General features: G+C 38.0%; 1 protein-coding gene across 1 annotated transcript; it reads left to right on the plus strand.

Moving 5' to 3' along the window:
* The first annotated feature begins 204 nt into the window (after positions 1-204).
* On the plus strand, positions 205-13,996 carry LOC132975629 (gap junction alpha-5 protein-like). Its single transcript, XM_061040319.1, has 7 exons — positions 205-638; positions 6,827-6,977; positions 7,894-8,058; positions 8,405-8,698; positions 10,368-10,433; positions 10,524-10,672; positions 12,293-13,996. Exons 2-7 carry the CDS (start codon positions 6,909-6,911, stop codon positions 12,783-12,785), a joined length of 1,236 nt encoding a protein of 411 aa, XP_060896302.1. The 5' UTR covers positions 205-638; positions 6,827-6,908; the 3' UTR covers positions 12,786-13,996.
* Positions 13,997-18,969: the final 4,973 nt, after the last annotated feature.

The following is an 18,969-nucleotide window of genomic DNA, read 5'->3' on the forward strand; positions in this document are numbered from 1 at the left end:
ACTACAAACACACACATGCACATACATAAGAGTTGAATAGCAGGCAGGGAGGCACCAGGCCCACTTCCTCTGCTGTAGATGTAGACGATGGAGAGAGACAGAGAGAGAGGGGGGTGAGGGAGGGAGAGTGAGAGAGAGAGAGAGAGAGAGAGAGTGATAGGGAGAGCGAGAGAGGGAGGGAATTAAGGAGAGAAGGAGGCTTGTACAAACTGAAATATTACTGATATTTCAGATCATTCCTCTGGACACATACTGCTCTCTTGTCTTCTTTTGGACTTACTCTCTCACTGTCAGCTCAACATAGGAAAGTTTTCGTGTTTATAACTCTGGAATACTGATTTGGTCTCTTAGTACATCAGTCTGTATTTCTGCTCTCTAGGCATCTGACCTGGGTTGTCATCTCAACTTCAGTTGGACACAATTTACTGAAGTTCCACAACGGGAAAATAATAATACATACAAAACAAGTGAAAGACATCTGGATCTGTGTGACCACCTACCATACAAATAGTTTCTGGTGCCAAGGACCAGGGGAAGGGGAAGAATAGCCTTGTTCAAAGGCACCTCAACATCACTTTACCAACATCTCAGAAAGTTTTAGGCCGTCTGATAATCCCTGCCTCTGCATCTTAAAACAGGTAAAGTTTGGATTCCTAACATAATGTACTACTTTTGCCTTCAGACTTTATTTCTTATGTCTTATTTCCAAATGTTTACATACATGCATTGTTATATATGATAAGACTCAAATAGCTACTTTGTGAAATAAAGGGGACGATTTACTTCATCTACTATATAGATACATAATATATTAGTTTAAAAAATGATCTTTCTTCTGAAGATTAACGCACCGTACTAGGTTTTTTTAGCTCATGAGAAGTGGATTGATGAATTCCTGTAGATTGCTGACTCACTATGTGTCATCTATTGATGTAGGAGAGTACAAACAGCATACATATTGAGTTTGATGGGTCTTAATCATCATGAACGCACACAGAAGGATTCATGTATTTTGTGATTTATATATGAATGACTCTATCCACAAAAATATTTTTCAATGCAGACAGTATTCTACGGAAGAGGATTAGGGCCACTGAAAAAAAAAGTTTGGTTCTGACTTTTTTCTCAGAATTCTGAGATTTAAAGTCAGAACCAATTTGTTTTTTTTTTCAATTTTCAGTTACCCTAATCCTCTTCCGTAGTGTTTGTCATTGTATATGCCTATACATTTAAAAAAAATACAAATATAAAAAAAACTAGGTTATTTCTGATTCACACAAATATTTATTGTTATGCAGCATAATATAAATCCAAATGCATTTATTTCAGCAGGGAATTGCCTGTAGGCAGCCTATCAGATGTCTCCTTCCTATTCAGCCAATCACAGTAGGGTAGATTCAAGGTTATGCTTTAATGTGATCACTAAGCGTTACATCTGCACAGACAGTGGTTAGCCTAGCTGTCTGAGTCAAGTCATCTTTATTCTGACGTGTACAAATAGTGACTGTGATTGTCGTATTATTGAAGGAAAGTTGTTTATCGCTCCTCTATTGTAATCAAGGTGGGTATATTGACTGTGTGTTGTTATGTATCAACATACATTCACCAACAGTCTGATCACAGACTAGCAATCGCTGTCACAAGTTAACATGGCCAGGTGTCCATCCACGGTACTTTCTGGCTTTCATTTTTCACATCGCTCAGACTGTATGTGTCCATTTTAAGTACAAACATCCACAAATCCATCTGATAGATTGTGACAGCAACACTTGACGAACACATTAAACATGAAACAAGAAGCTAGTCTTAACAAGTCACCACCGTTTGCTTAGTGTTGACCAGGCATCTGCAAAGTCACCTATATTTAAAGACATGAACCTGCAACTGACCGGCACCTGACAACGTAGGTTGGATGTGCACGGGTACCTTGTTTATATTAAGCATACGTAATGGTTAACTTTATTGAAAGGTCACCATTCTCCTTTTCCGTTATGGCATAACACTTTTAGTAAGGCCAGGTGGTTTACTGTTATTTCATGTCATTTCTTTAATATTCTTTAAGTTGAATGTTAAGAAAATGATAACTTTTTAGAGTTAGGTTACTTTGGAAAGGTAAAAAAATAGCAAAAATAGTATGACTGCCTTAATAATAAAAGTAGATATTGTAATCAGCTGAGCTTAAGACAAGAAATGGCGCAGTACTAATGATTTTTGGTGATAAAGCCTGGCTGTTTTTGGAGCACTCCAGATGGTTGTGTGGTGAGGGTTAACCAGAAAGAACACATCGTCTCGATCTGTAAACAACAGTCCTGCTTTCCTCGTGATTTTACAAGTTAATTCTGTCAAGGACATTCTATTAGTTCATTCTATTAGTACTAGTGCCAAAACATGTATAGCTGTTGTATAAAAGCAAAATCAAACTCAGAATGAGAACAGATTAAATTATTTGAATGATTGAATCACTGCTGATATTAAGTACATCAACACTCTCCGTTGAGTGATATTGCTAAACATAAACATGCGTTGTTTTACGCAACCATGAAGGTGATTTTTGTGACCATGGTCAGAGGAACATGCTTATACTTCATAAAAAAAGATTTGAATGTTGTTAGTCTAATGAACCAAGATCTTAATACAGATAATCTTTTAAGTTTAACAAGGCTCGATTCTGTAATTCTGTCCAAGTTTCAATAAACACGCGTTAAGGTAGATACTTAATGTGCCGAAAAAACAGCCATCCAACAAGTTCCTAAAGTCAAATTTTTGTCATTTCACGAATTTTTTTGTTTTAATGTCAGGATTTGTGTTTACCCACGGCTTGAAGGAATTTGGAAAGTTTGAATTACTTGTAAGATTTACGGTGTTGTGTGTGTGTGTGTGTGTGTGTGTGTGTGTGTGTGTGTGTGTGTGTGTGTGTGTGTGTGTGTGTGTGTGTCCATTATCTAGACAGGATGGAGAACAATACAGAATGCTGGATAATGGGCCAGCACACACACATAGACACACAAATGCACGCAAAGGTCAGGCAAGAGTCTATACAAGGAAGTAATATTGTTATTAATGATGATGGGAGCACTTGTGATAGACATAAATACACACACACACACACGCACACACACACACACACACACACACACACACACACACACACACACACACGCGCGCGCGCACACACACACACACACACACACACACTCACACAAACATGTATCACTGAGTTTGACAAAAACAGGAAGGGAGGAGCATCTTAGCGACATGAAGCAAATAATGGAAAAGTTGAAAAAAAAAAATCATAATCTTACATACAAACTCCTTCATTCACTAAAGATGTGGTTTTATGTTTTTATGGCCCCCCCCTCTCCCTCCCCCTGGCATATTGAGTTCATTTTATCTGTTTTCCATCTGAAATTAGGAAGCTTCGATGAATACATCTTCTGAAACAGACTTCAAACACTGAATGGTGCTGTGAGAATGCCGAAATGTACAAATTAAAGTTGTACAAACATGATACGAATATTGAAAGGCTGTAGTTTCCGAAGCAAATAATATGCCCTCGTGACCCATGATCACCAAGCAGGGTCTAAATGTTCATTTTTGGCAGATAATTACGCGACTTCAGGACATGCTGAAAACATAATGTCATTGGTCAAAGCATTGCAGGCACAAAAGCACTAAAAGGAAAATTGATAATGTCATGTTTCAAAGGAATTTTCTCCTTTTTTTTAGATAAATTGTGCTATACTGACCAGGAAAACTGAGGTCTCCTGACATGCTGGCAGTGCCTACATGTCAGGACTCTACATTTCATTTAACAGACGCTTCTTATCCAAAGCAACGTACATCAGAGAGTAAGTACAACACAAGCAAAAATCTGGACAGGAGAAAACAACGTCAATAAGTGAAAAAGAACAGCTTTAAGTCTGATTGGACACAGAGGCTGAGTTCTGTCGACAGGTAGTGCACAGAGGCAAAGGAAAACATTCACAGCTGTTCTTGAGAGTTGTTACAAGCATCAAAACCATCCTAAATAATCATCGTCATCATTATCAAGAAAAACTATCATCATCATCATCGTCATTATCGTCATCATCAATATTACTTCGTAGGTGTTCATGAAAGAGCTCTTTAGTTTTTTCTTAAAGATGAAAAGGGACATTTTAGATTGAATGGAGTTTGGTAATTTCTTTCACCACCAGAGGACAAGAGTCAAGATTTAAACTTGGGGCTCTGTTGTGAAAGTTGGATCAGATGCCTCTTCTTGGCAGAGCATAGCGGGCGTGAGGGAGTGTAGACCTCAATGAGAGAGTGAAGGTATTAAGGAGTAGTTTTTGTTACTGTTTTGTAAGCGAGCAACATGATTTTAAATTTGATTCTAGCAGTAACTGGAAGCCAGTGGAGCAAGATGAACAATGGAGTGACATATGCTCTTTTGGTTGGTTGAAGACCAGTCATGCTGCTGTGTATTGGATCATCAGCAGGTGTTGGATAGTGCATGTAAGAAGACCTGCCAGTAGGGGGTTGCAATAGTCAATGCATGATATCACAAGAGTCTGTACCAGGAGCTGTGTAGCATGCTCTGACAGTGACACTGATCTTCCTGATGTTGTATAGGGCAAATCGACATGACCAGGCAATCGAGGCTACTTGAACCTTAAATGTTAGATGGTTATCAATCATGACACAGAGGTTCCGGGCAGACTTTGTGGGCATGAGTTTGGCTGTACGAAGCTGGATATTGATCTGTGGTTGCATAGAGGGACTGGCTGGGATGAGAAGGAGCTCAGTCTTTATAAGGTTGAGTTCAAGGTGGCGTTCATTCATCCAATTAGAGATATCAGCAAGGTATGACAAAATTCTTGATGAGACTGTAACGTTGTCTGTCGGGAATAACAGGAAGATCTGGCTATCATCAGCATAGCAGTGGTATGTGAAGCCATGAGAGCAGATGATTGCTCCAATTGAGGTGGTGTATATGGAGAAGAGAAGGGGACCGAGCACTGACCCTTGAGGCACCCCTGTGGAAAACATTGTTTCATGTATATTTGTCTATCTTATATTCAGCACTCATTGTTCAGAGTGACATTTCAATTGTTTGTAGTGTAGTTTTATTACTAATGTGTAAAAGTGCAGAAAGTGGTGACTAGAAATCTACCGATTTTGCAGTTTCAGGGAGCTGTGCCATATCAGAGAACATAGGTGGCAACTGACTGTAGAGTTCTTTTAATTCAAACCCAACACCTCTGACTCTATGCAAAATACATTTATTTTAATTCAAACCCTTTAGTTACAAAGAAATTATGTTGAATGTTGGAATATCCATCTCAGACACCGAAAATAAAACCTCTGTCAAATGCAATTTCTAGGTACAAGAGAAGATTGTCCACAAAAAAGTTTTTTATAAAATAGTTTTGAATAGAAACAGTTTGACTCTACTTGTCCCTTGTTAACGTTATAAATATCTAACGTGTGTGTGTGTGTGTGTGTGTGTGTGTGTGTGTGTGTGTGTGTGTGCCTGTGCCTGTGTGTGCGTCTGTGTGTGTTTACAGTATTCATCTAGTTTTCCTTCCCCTGAGACAGACAGAGTTGAGTGTGGGAACCAAGAGTGAGGCTAAACTAAGAAATGGGCACAGACATTTTTTTTATAAATGGGGTCAGGACGGGTGGAAAGAGGGCAAGAGGTTCAAGATAATACAAGAACACACACACACACACACACACACACACACACACACACACACAGGCGCAAGCCCAGAGACACACACACGCACGTTATCCAACAACACGCAAAGTAAGCTGTTACAGCAACAACCAGTACAACTGAAATACTTTTTCAGTCGTCTAGATGCTATTCTCATAAAGGTCGTATTTTAAGCCGATATTAACATAGACAAAATAACATGCAACTTATTCCATGAATATTTTAGGAGTTGGTTAATTGAAATAAACATGTGGTGGGGCTTTTGTATCATTCAGTGTCATTAAAAAATGGGAAAATTAAAACACAAGTCAAGTCAAGTCAAGTCAAGTCAAGTCAAGACTTGACTTGACTTGACTTGACTTGAAAAACACAAGAGTTGCAGTCAAACCTCATACAAAAAAAAACAAGCAGGCATTAATTTTGGTTCCACGATTACTCTGAAGAATGGTACACTCCCAATGCTGAAGAGAGACAGGGTTAGAGTAGCAAAGGGTCGATGTCCCAAACCTACTCCTGCAATGAGGACAACAGCCTCCTCAAATGGGTCGCATGACGGAATGTACATTTAGGTGCCTCTACAGTAGTATTACAGTACTAAAATAAAAAGCAAACAAAAGAGAAGCACATACCAGTGAAAAAGTGAAAAACCCCAAACATCAAACAGTGTATTGCACATAATCCATAATGCATATGATCCTACTGTTATTGATATGACATATTGATATTCAATCAAATATACGTTAAGGTTATTAAAAAACAATCATGGTTCACAATGACAGGCTTTGATACCCATTGATTGAGATTTGTTTTTAAATCATTCTGTAAATGTAGAAAATAACTTACAGAAGCAAACGGAGACAAAACTAGAACAAGAATTTAGATCCAACAGAAACATATGATGTTTTGTAAAATTTAGTTTTGTAAAAATCACTGACAATAAAAAAAACACTTATATGTATGATAGTATAGGCTATGTAAGGAGGTTGTTCTCCAAATATTTATTTTAAGCTGTTCACGATTATGCTGAAAAATGTAAACATGTAAACTTTTCTTTTCAGACATTATCACCTCATACAACTTATTTTGTTCAAATAAACCTGAAATGTTGAACCTGCACATGTTTTTCAGGTGAATCTTGAATCTACAATCCGATAGCTGAGAGACAATCTTTGGGTGCGTTGAAAAGTCAGTGCTGAACTTGTGATAGGTCATGGCAGACTGGAGCCTATTGGGAAACTTCCTGGAGGAAGTACAGGAGCATTCTACCTCTATTGGCAAGGTAGTGACGCACAAACTCACACAGAAAAACACACACATACATGTATACACTGCCCATTACATACCAGCTCGCAGACCACCAAACTGACTTCCTCTGGGAAAAAAAGGTAAACAGACGTTTTATATGCGCTCAAAATAAGACATTGATTTATTTCCCGATCTTTCTGTTTATATGGTTTCCTGGTTTCTTTCTTGGAATATCTTGAAGAGACATAACGTTCATCTCAGGTCATGTTGGTTTGTTTGCATCTTACAACCACTGAAGAAATCAGTTTGTAGCTTCTGCCCCTAGAGGTCTCTCAATCCAACAACAATAATAGAAGACGTAATCTGAAGATGTCATGAAGAAAGATCATCAAGAAAGTTGATGTCACCGTTGTGAAACAAACACCATTTTAATGACAAAATCTATTTAACGCAAGAATCAATCTGCTCTTACAACGTTAGTTCAATTAGACATTAAGTTTAGACATTTTCACATGGAAAGTTTACTTAATAGATCTAAAACTCCTTCAGGATTGCATTAATTATCATCATATTCACTTGTTTTAGAGCCATGACTTACTATGTGAGACAAATGACTGAAAATGTGTAACGCAGTAATGGGCACATCAAATTTTGTGGTAGACATGTTTCAATGAAGTTTAACGTATTAGGAATTTCCCAGGTCAAAAGATTCATGAAATAAAAAGGAACTACAAATAGAAATATTTAAAGAAGTACAAATAGATACACTAACAAAAATATTTGTCCTGCAGGCATGTCCTAAATTCTTGCAGTCAGTCTTTATATAATTATACACACTTAAACAACTTTATACGGTTCAAAAAGTCCCAGAACAAAGACTCACCACATTATTGTTTCTGATGGTGTCATGTCTGTCTGTGTATCTTGTTTGTTGTCTGTCTGCTCCACAGGTGTGGCTGACCATCCTGTTTATCTTCCGTATCCTGGTGCTGGGGACTGCTGCTGAGTCTTCATGGGGGGACGAACAGGAAGATTTCGACTGTGACACTATACAGCCGGGCTGCGAGAACGTTTGTTATGACCGGGCTTTTCCTATTGCACACATACGATACTGGGTAATATGAATGACTTACAGTATGTCACGTGATGTGCTGACTTTGGGGAAATGTGTCAATTGTGGTTAATACTAACTGTTTAGAATGACAGACTGGTTGTTATAAAAACATTTCCAAACACGAGGCAGTGTGGAGCCACATTCAGTGTCCTGAAAGTTGGAATTTGAACAACGCAAAATGGAACACACAAAATAACACAAATGTGCAAGACTGGAAATTATCAAAGATATCTGGGGCGGAGTATAAATAAGCTCATGATTTGTGATGTGGTGGAATCCACAATATTCTTAGTACCACCTGTTCTTTCAGACGTCATTTAACATTAACGTTACCGATGTCGCTGCAGGTGCTCCAGATCGTTTTTGTTTCCACTCCCAGTCTGATCTACATGGGACATGCCATGCACACTGTCCGCAGAGAGGAGAAGAGGAGGAGCCAAGAGGAGGAGGCAGGAGAGGGGGCAGGAAGAGAGGCAGACCCAGGTGGAGGTGAAGGAGGAGGAGCAGAGAAACGAGGGAGAAAAGGAGAGAAAGATGAAGAAAAGGAAAAAAGAGAGGGCCCATCAGCAGGTCGAATCCATTTGAGGGGGGCGCTGCTACAGACCTACGTACTGAGTATACTGATACGAAGCATCATGGAGGTACTGAGCACCACTTTACTTTTAATTAGGCTTTCAGCATCTTTTAGTAAATTGTTTTGGTTTTATCTAATTCATGAACATGAACGGTTTGGTTCAGTTTTATTGCACTTAACCAGCACTAGCAGCTGTTGTTTGCAAATAATTAAAATTGAATCCCCTGTACACAACCAGCCAAGTAATCTCACAAAAAAGTGAGTAGTAGCTATAAGGTTAATAATTGAGTTGAAGAATGTGACTTATGTTTGGTTTACACATGGGACACAAACATAGCGTCTTCTGGTTTTATTACACATATCCATCTACCTTTACCTCCTCATAAGGCCGACTTTTTTGTTCTTTATGCTACACCATCTGACTTCTTTGCTCCTGTAATAAAACTATGGTTGGAGAATAACAGCTGGACAGCAAAGAAGAGCGTAAAGTAAGACATTTCATTGAACAGTCGGGCTGTGAGATTTGATTTACACTCATCAGAGGCACGATTCCCCACTGTCTCTCTCTCTCTCTCCCGGATTTCTGACTCTATCTACTGTCCTATATCTAAATAAAGGCGTTAAAAAAAAGCCCCCCAAAGAAAGAAAGAAAGAATGCAACAATTTGACCTATAACGATTTGTTTTAATACATGACATCGAGTTAGTCATGGAGACTGAAGTTCCTTTTTTACAAAGCCTGTTCAAGGCTGGCTGTTGCCCTGTTATTCCACAGTGCTGCTGGGTATAAAAGGTTCAAAGGCAGGATGTTTTTCTGGCGCCAAATCTGTGTCTGTGTAAATGGCGGAGCTAACAGGACTATACATCACTCTGTGCGAGTATTTTGTGAATAATACGCCAACACTGTTATTTACACCTCATAACTCTTTTGAAGGAACAACATGCTTCATCAAACACTCTCCCAAACAAGGAGAGCTTTTAAGTCACCCTAACATGCAGAGTCCGTTGGTTTAGGACTAGAGTCAGTCAGTGGGTGCCCCAGGCCTTGCTGATGAGGAGAGTCTAGAACAAACTGTGAAGTTTTGGACTTGATGAACCGCAGCAGCTTGCTTGAGGGGAGTGTTTCAAGCAGTTTATATTAGGGGTAGGAGCGGTCGGCCATATTCTCTCCGTCTCTGCTGATTCCTGTTGGTCTTGTGATAGATAAGCTCCTGATGTATGCTGATATCTTTTTATCACAAGATCCTTTAAATTACTTTATTGTTGCACAAAAGACGGAGCAGGAAGGAGATAAAGAAAAAACTGTCAATTTGTATTTCCACAAATCTGTCATTGACTATAAACTAAAGTTTTACAAAACTTGAGCTTTAGTATTTCTATTATGTAAAACCTCTTACTTCAACTCTATTACACTGTATAGGTAAATATAATAATACGTTTTTGCCATCCTGACTTTACCAGTTGGCTTGTGTACTAGCTTTTAGAAGAATCCAGTTTGGGTTTTTGCAGTTGCCTTATGTTTCTTAGTTGCTGTATAGAGACAGAGAGGATATACATTGCTAAGCCTTTGCCTTGTCAGACATATTATTTTAGTGACTCATGCTCAATGGCCCTTAGAATACCTGGTGTTGTTTCCACTGTATTCCAAATTAATTGTAGCGCAGTATCAGGAATAAGTAATCTGAATACTCCTTCTACTGTTTTTATTAAAGTGACTTTGATTGCACACCCATACAGGTGGTGTTTCTGTGTCTCCAGTACTTTCTGTATGGGATCTTCCTCCACCCTCTGTATGTCTGCAAGGTAAAACAGACACTAAATCACATTTACATACATGTTATGTAGAAAACATGACTTTTAGATCTACAATAATATTCTCCTCGTATCTCTCAGGCCTGGCCGTGTCCACATCCGGTCAACTGCTACGTGTCCCGACCGACAGAGAAAAACGTCTTCATAGTGTTCATGTTGGCCGTGTCTGCAGTCTCTCTGGTCCTCAGCGTGCTCGAGCTGCATCACCTGGCATGGAGGCACTGCTGCAGGTAGGAAGCACAAACATTAGTTCATGAAAAACAAGTTGAGTGTCACACTTAAAACTAATAAGACTGACTGACTGGCAACAAATGCTTTAAATTTGCTGCTTCGATATTTCAAGCTTTGCAGAAGTCTCAGAGGTTGTGGGTAGAAAGTATTAAAGGTCTATTTGTTACCTGAATAAATAAAGATGATCTCTTTTAATGAAAAACTCAAGCTGATTGTGACTTGATATACAAGTTAAGAAAATGTGGCTGCTTTTCATGAAGTGTAAAATATCATAATATTACGTCATATCTGATAAATATCCTTTTTATGGGGCAATGTAGATTTCTAGTCACAAAAAGTACTGTTGATAGTTTGAAAAAGTTGTTAAATGTTGTGTGTGTCTTGGAGTCTAAGAGAATAAATCAGATGATGTTCGGGTCGGGTTGGGCTTGGTGACTTCAAAACTCCAACAGGAAGTCTGTGTTGAGCTTGGGGCACAGAGTTTAAATGACTTGGCTATTTAACAGACAGGACAGGGTCGAACAAAAAGACACTGTTAAAGTTTTTTCGGCTTGAACCTCAGGGCAAAACCTTCAGTAAGACATTTGGGAGTATTTGTGTCTGTTATGCGTGTGTTGTTGATCACCTGACCATCTTCTCTCGCCTAGATACTTCATTCACAGTTCAGAGTATTCGGCATTCAATTTAGTGGTCAACAAACCAACTCATCCTGGGTGGACGCCACTGTGCCTGCAGAAAGAAAGTTGACAACCAAACAGATATCTCTGAAAAGCTGATCAATCAGACCAACATAGCCAGACGTACGTTTACAGTTCCTTTAAATTGCCACTAGAGGTTGGTTCCTAAAGTGAGTCATTCCCCATAAACACCTAGATTTTACAGAAGAAATTAAAATGCTTTTAGCCCCCCCCCCCCCCACACACACACACACACACACACACTTATTGTCTCTGTGGCTTATTTCCCCCATTTTCTAATAGCTAAAACTTTCAAAGCACACTAAGGGTTGTTGGTAATAGTGTAGTTATTTTGAGTGACAGGTCGGTGCTATAAGCAGTCTGCTACGCGTCACCTCGGGTAGACTGAGTCGCTGAACTCATCCTCTCGAGTAACCCACACTTGTTCAAGTGCATTCACTTCTGTTCAATCAAAAACAAACAGCTGAAAAATATCTCTAAGATGATTTCAAACCCTTTATTAATTCAGACCAAAAAAATGATATCTTAAAGGTCAGCTGCATGAGAAACGGAAGCACTGAAGATCTGAAATGCCACGCCTTACATCCTCTAGGGGGGGAAAAAAAAGCCCATTGCAAGAACATAAGACGCAGAATGGGAAGGATGCGTCAGTTGTGGTTTGTGGTTGGGAGAGCTTCGGAAGTTAACTGAAGAGATAGAGTGATGTAAGAGAGAACAAAGCAGTGAATCAGAGAAATCAAGCTGGTTTTTTCAGAGAGTCTCACTGCAGTCACGCTTATAAACAGAAATAGATTAATAGACCATTTCTGTCTTCAAAACATCTCGCTGAAGGTCATGGCACAGTTACAGATTTTGTTCACTTTTCTTTTTCTTAAGGACAGATTGTATCAAATCTGCTAACTTATGTAACCCTTGTTGCAGGCATTTCTTAATCAAAGGGAAGGCTGTCGCTCCCCCTCATCCCTCACTAGCCAGACAGCTTTCTCTTTCTCCTCCACCACCATCAACCCCACCCCCAGACTTCAACCAGTGCGTGATTGGACCCTCACACTTCCTGCCCCTCCCTTTCCCCAACCACCGCCTGGCTAACCAACAAAACTCCGAGAATATGGCAACCGAGAAGCACAAAATGGCCGCCGCTGTGGAAGAAGTCAACCGTCTTCAGATGAGTTGTTACTCCCCAGGATGGCAGGAGACAAGTAACGCCCAGATGCAAGACGGTGGATACCTGAGGACTGACACTAACTGCTTCAGCCCCGGGAGCCGGGAGATTAGCTGTCCTAAGATCCAAAATGGCAGCCCGGACGGGTTGTTGCTTTGCCCGAATGTAGGGCTCTGTCAAAAGGACAAAAGAAGATTCAGCAAAACCAGCGGGACGAGCAGCAGAACAAGAGCAGACGACCTCTCCGTGTAGGAAAAAACGTATTCAACTATTCACACACCGGCTAAATAAATGACTGAATTCTAACAGAAGCCAGCAGGAGGAATCTGAGCCTACCCGTTACATATGAATACTGACTCTTTTTTTTCTGGTTTGTCTTGACTGCAATAAGATGAGTGAAATCCACTCTATGACTAGATGAGGAGATTTGTCCTTGTTGAGCTTTCATTAAATGGGGGGGGGGGGGACAGCAGGCTTTAAGATTGTACTTTTCCCCTAACTGACATTAATCAGACAATAATGTGAAGTTCAAGTGTTTAAGTCAACATGGGAAACTGTACGTTGAGATTAAGTGCACATCTGTGAAATTCTGTTTTACATCATCAAAATGTTACATTGTTTCTTCTATTTGACTTTTCCAATTTAAGACTTCCTGTTGTAGAACTTACTTTAATCAGAAAGAAGAAACTACAGAAATCGACCACCCATTATCTGCAAGTCGAATGCCTACAAGCCTGAGATAAAAACCTGCAATATATTCAAAATATAAGTGATTTTATGTTACAGTTATTGATACAGTTTCAAGGGCACATTTTGGTGGATCTTTTATACTATTTAGCGTCTTGTAAAGCGAACGGTTCTTTATAGGATGTCCGACTGATTGGCAGTACTTGAATCTACAAAAGAAATCAAATCCTAAGCCTGTGAAAGTCCCAACGCTGGTCATGTTGGAAATACTTTGACAGCTAAAGCCATGAAAGTTTGACCTGTGGACTGAGCCTGAACTCACTGATTTGCTGGCTTAAAGGAATTATTGTTGGACATGATGACTTCTTCATTATCAAGTGAATTAACAGGAACATGAACAACTTTTTTGTCGTTGTCATTTGACTTTATATCAAAGAGTCTACCATGTTTTGGGCTTGAGTGAGTTTGCCTATATTACACCTTCACACCACCTTGTTCTTACAATTTATTCACTTTTTTTTTTTTTTTTTTTTAATGTATTTCTTGTGACAATGATTTTCTTAGATGACTACTCATGAATTTCTGCACTGTTTTAGGATTTCACATTATTTCAATTTTACATCCATTGTGTGTATTGCAATCTCTGCTATTTTGAATGGAGGTTGAGTGTTTCGAGACAGTTTTTCAACATTGTGGTTACAGGAAGATGGCACATTTTGCCAGGTATCATTATGTGATTGCTACTGTTAATGATAATTAAAAATTGTTGGATATTTCCTCTTTTGTAGTTTCATATTTAAGATGCTTTTTTCAGTGATGTGACTGCTAAACATAGGGCATGATAAAACATATCCAACCAGTTCTTGTCACTACTTTAATAGGTATTTTTTACTGCACATATTTCCACTTTTATTGTAGGCAAAGCTTGAAATCACAAACTGAACGGCTATCAGACTCACATCAGAATCGGGAAGAGATTCTTCTAGATAAGTGTTTCATTGGTCATGCAGTTATGGGTATAATAAAGTGATCAGATGGGCTGCGGTTTGAGCAGTTTCACAGTGTGATGTCCCACATGACTGCTGTCAAAAGATGAACTCCCCTGAGGTTTTTACGCCTCTACAATTTTCACTTTTGGGTTGTCTATTTATCTGTGTTTCTATCCACACTTTCATGATCATTTTTTCATCATCATTTTAAGTTTAGTAACCCCTGGAGGGAATATCTTCAAACATGTCACACCAGTACACCATGCCATAGACACATGCACAGAGTTAATTAACTCTCCCTCAGCTGACTTCATGTGATGAGTTTTGAGTCCTTACTCGAGCAGAACTACATAAGGAGTAAGTTAAGAACTCAGAATAAAAACTCAGCTAGAATTCATTATAAGATTTTAACATTTAATAAGCATTTACACAATATAATATAATAAGGTAAATACACTCAAACACTGTGTTTAATAACTAATTTAAATAATTTACTTGAGGTTTTAAATTTTTTGGCACTTTATAAACTTTATACTCAAGTAAATACTGCACTTTTTATGCTAAGTTGTCTTTTTTTTAAACTCATGAACACAAACAAAACCTTAAAACATCAAAAGTAATAAAATCCAAATATTTGAGCTGTATATTAAAGAGGACATAGTATATCCCTTTTTCACCTTTTGAAACAGTCCCCTGTGGTCTAAATGAAACATCTGTGCTGTGCTTTGGTCAAAATATAACATGAATCAAGCACCAGAGAAGGTTTGTGACCCTGTATAAACCAGCTCTTTCAGAACACTCCATTTTGGTGTGTGTGTCTCTTTAAATGCAATGAACAAATATATGTTCAAAATCACTGTACGTAAAAGTGGATTTTTCATAATATGTCTCCTTTAATAGAAGAGTGAAACACTCACAGGAATTTGTTTTCTATATAATCAGAACATTAAGAACGTTAAATTGAAGAAAACACTGACATACAGGTTTGAATGCAGGACTTTTACATGGCATAGGCTACTTGTAGGCTCAACGTGGTAGTCATACCTGCGCTACCATCCCTGGCCTGATCACAGAAAAGAAATATAATGAACCTATTAAATAGCATTTTCAAGCATCTTACATCACAAAATGATAGTGGTGTGACCTCCCCTGTTAATTGTGGGCCTACATTTGATTTTTCTTTTCTGAGCAATTTATTCTTTCTAATATTTTTGTCCCAGCAGTATCACAGTTATTCTGTTGATTACAGTTATTAATGTGTAAACTTTAATACAATACTGCTCTTCTTGATCATGTAAGTTAAAAAAGACATGGAATTTAAATCTTTTGATGAAATGACTAAATAATTATATTTGAAGGGAATTACTCTCCTCTTCAACAACAATCTGTGACGTCAAAGTTATTATTGTAACACATTAATAATTTGAGTACCCACATTAAGATACAATTCACACCAGTTATGTATGTTAAGAACTGCTCAGCCACTGTTGCTGTGAACCATCATTATGTCCATTAGAGATTGAAATGTATGAAGCACCTTCATATATCCAAATTAGACTGCAACGAGAGCTGGACATGGCAGAACTTTAGTGAAGGACAGACAAACATCCTACCAGACAGTTGACTGCTGAGATATGCAAAATAGTAAAAATAAAAGGGGGCACTCTGGGAAATTTCTTTAAATACTGCTTGATTCCCATGGCAAATGTCCAGCTTGGTTCACTACAGGAATGTTTGGGAACTGTAACACTGAAGGGGTTCTGTTTTCTTTCCCATCTTAAAATAGAGGCGATTACTATTTTTGATAGGTAATGGTTGTTTAAATAGATTACTAAAAATAAAATGGCATTAAGTCATTAATATTGTATCTTGACAATCATTTAACCACTAAGTCAAATGTTTGAGGTCAGGAAAAGATGGTGAACAAATAATGGTTATCTGTTGTCAAACATTATTTTTGACTCTACTGTTCGAGATAATCATTTCATATTTAATAGAAGAATGTGCAACTTTTTGATCCAGTAGACGTCGCCTTTGGGCACCCACATTAAACAAACTGCTGTTAGGCGACACCTCCTCCATACTGAAACCTCAGCTCTCCTCCAGCGACACACCTCCAACCCCTCTCTCCTCGTGTTCATACGAAGGATTTATCAATTAGAATGCACCATAATTAAGCAATATTAAGCGCAAGCGGTGGACAAAAGTGTCCTTTGCTCGAGCTGCAATTTCCTGTGACCTGCATTGTTGTGTTAGCAGGCTAATGCTAGCACATTTTAGTTAGCTCGTAGCTTCACATTGCACATAGACTACATTTACACAGAATGACCGTGATCTAAAGACACTTACATGACATCCAAATAAGCAGTGAGTTAGCTATGTTAACAGCTTTATAACCAAGGTATATATCCATATGAACATGATGTAAACACAGCTTCGACAACGGTACAGCTGGCGGGACTCGGGCTTGTACCTCATTGTAGACAGTGATGACTCAGAGACACATTTACAGAGGATATCATTGATTATAATATAATTATAATTGAGGGATCTGCTATTTGAGCGTGACCTTGTGAAATGGCAATTTGATATAGGGTCAAATGAAAAACTTGCTGCATGCTTGAACTTGAATGCAAAATATATTTTTTTAAGCCTTTATAATAAAAAAATAAAAACTATGAGTGGTAATAGTATAGTAGTAGTATGTAGTAGTAATAGTATAGAGACAAAGTTACATTTGATATGCAAAAATTGGCATCTTTGCTGCAGTCTGTAAATCACAGTTCCTCCAAAAAATCAAAAAGTCAAATGTCGTCAGTGGACAGGGGCGCCCTCTTGTGACCAAATATATAACTTCAGTGCTCAAATGAACACGTTCTGTGTGATGAAACTGTTTTTTAGTATCACAGCAATAAACATTGAATTAATTATTCTTTGTGTGATGTTGAAGGGGTTCGATAGTTTGTTGTTTACAATCTACAATCTTAAACAATAATTACAAGGGACATTATAGCCCATAAATAGCATGAAATAAGAGTTAACTCAGCTGAGGTAAATGTATGTCCAGATCAGTGACAGAACTAAAAACACCTTAGTCATGTTGATTGTGTTTAAACTCTAGGCTATGAAGGGTTAAGATTCTACCTGGGGGTTGACATTTATTTACCTGAAGTGCCAGAATTATTTTTGATGTTTTGGGCCAAATGAAAAGAGTGTTAACATCTTGTGACACTATTGCCCTTTAAGCATGAAGAAATGACAAGTTAGCCAACAGCTGCTTATTAAATATCCAGCTGAATATACAATAATCATTATTTGGAGTCTTCTCTGTAATGATGATAACTAAATGTAAAAAAAAGTACTCACCCTTTAGCTCTGTTTGTGGTTTAATCCAACCTGGAGGAAGTAATGAGCTTTTAGCATAGGCATTAACTTAAACTGTGTACTATTTTTGTATTTAATATACACTTGGTTATCAGAGCTTTTCACTGGAGACGGAATAAGTGCAGAGGAAGCATTCAGAGGGAACCTAAACAGGTTGAACTAAGCTAAACAATGGCAGGAAACTCTAAATATCTGAAGCTTGAGAGTAGCAGCAGATTTATGAATTAACTTTCTGTACATCATCATCATTTGATGATCATTTGATACCTTGTTTTATAAAACATTGATTAAAGGTGCTTTATGATCAGGAGCTAGGTAAAGAAAAACAAGTAATAAAGTAGAAACAAACGGTGTGTGTGCATGTTTGTAGTCAAAGCAGTTTACTGTCAAATCCGGTTTTAGTGCTTTATAATCCATCTTCATTGCGGACTATGATATTGCGACATAAAAAAGGCCTCATGTGACCTTTTAGAGGTGCTTCAGCAACTCTTTATTTCATCTCAGAACCCTTAAAACATTAACAGGGTATTTTTTACATTTTACATAAAGTTTTCCAAATTTGCTATCATTTTGAATAATGTGTAGTAATAATCAATAACATTTTAAGTCAAATGTAATCCGTCACTAATGCCATTAATAATTCTTTAAAAGGTGATAGTGATTTTTTTTGCTGATTGCCTGCCTCACTTCAGAAAATACTTTTCGTCTCCAGCCACATTTGCCTGAGAAAGATATTGTGGATGGAAACGTTGCCCTGTTTAAAATAAAAGTTGCTCATAGGAGGTGAAGACTTTTCTCTTCTTTCCAAAGTTAATACATTTGTTTGTCCTGCACCTTTATGCATTTTGCTTGAATGTGCGCACACCTGTTTTCTCTTACAAAATAACATACAAATAATAATGTAATAATAATAATACCTGTATGGTATTCATTTATAGCCTACTTTGGAAAAAATGAAATATTCCATCTTTTTCTCTCCTTACAAACCGTTTTGTGGAGTAAAACTCATGTTTCTTCATGTTACTTCATATTGTTTTTAATACAAATCACACATGTAGTCAAATCTTTCTTGTTTTAGAAGTGAGTGGTTTAGCAGGAGGATTTAACAGGAACTCTCTGTCACAATTTCTTTAGGAGCTGAGCACCCCGAACGGTTTTATCCTAAAATTCGCCCCTACCAACACACCTGTTAGTCATCCATAATCTTGTCATGTGTCCACTGTTATTTTATCTCAAAAGGACGGCCATCATCTACAACTGGCTCTGGGGAAGTATATTCATATTTTGTTATCTTTATTTACCATGTACTATTAATGTCACCATTAACTACAAGTATTATTTCTATTTAAAAAAAATAGCATTAACTGCATTTCACA

The sequence above is a fragment of the Labrus mixtus genome, chromosome 6, assembly GCF_963584025.1.
Source record: "Labrus mixtus chromosome 6, fLabMix1.1, whole genome shotgun sequence".
Classification (NCBI taxonomy): Eukaryota; Metazoa; Chordata; class Actinopteri; order Labriformes; family Labridae; genus Labrus; species Labrus mixtus.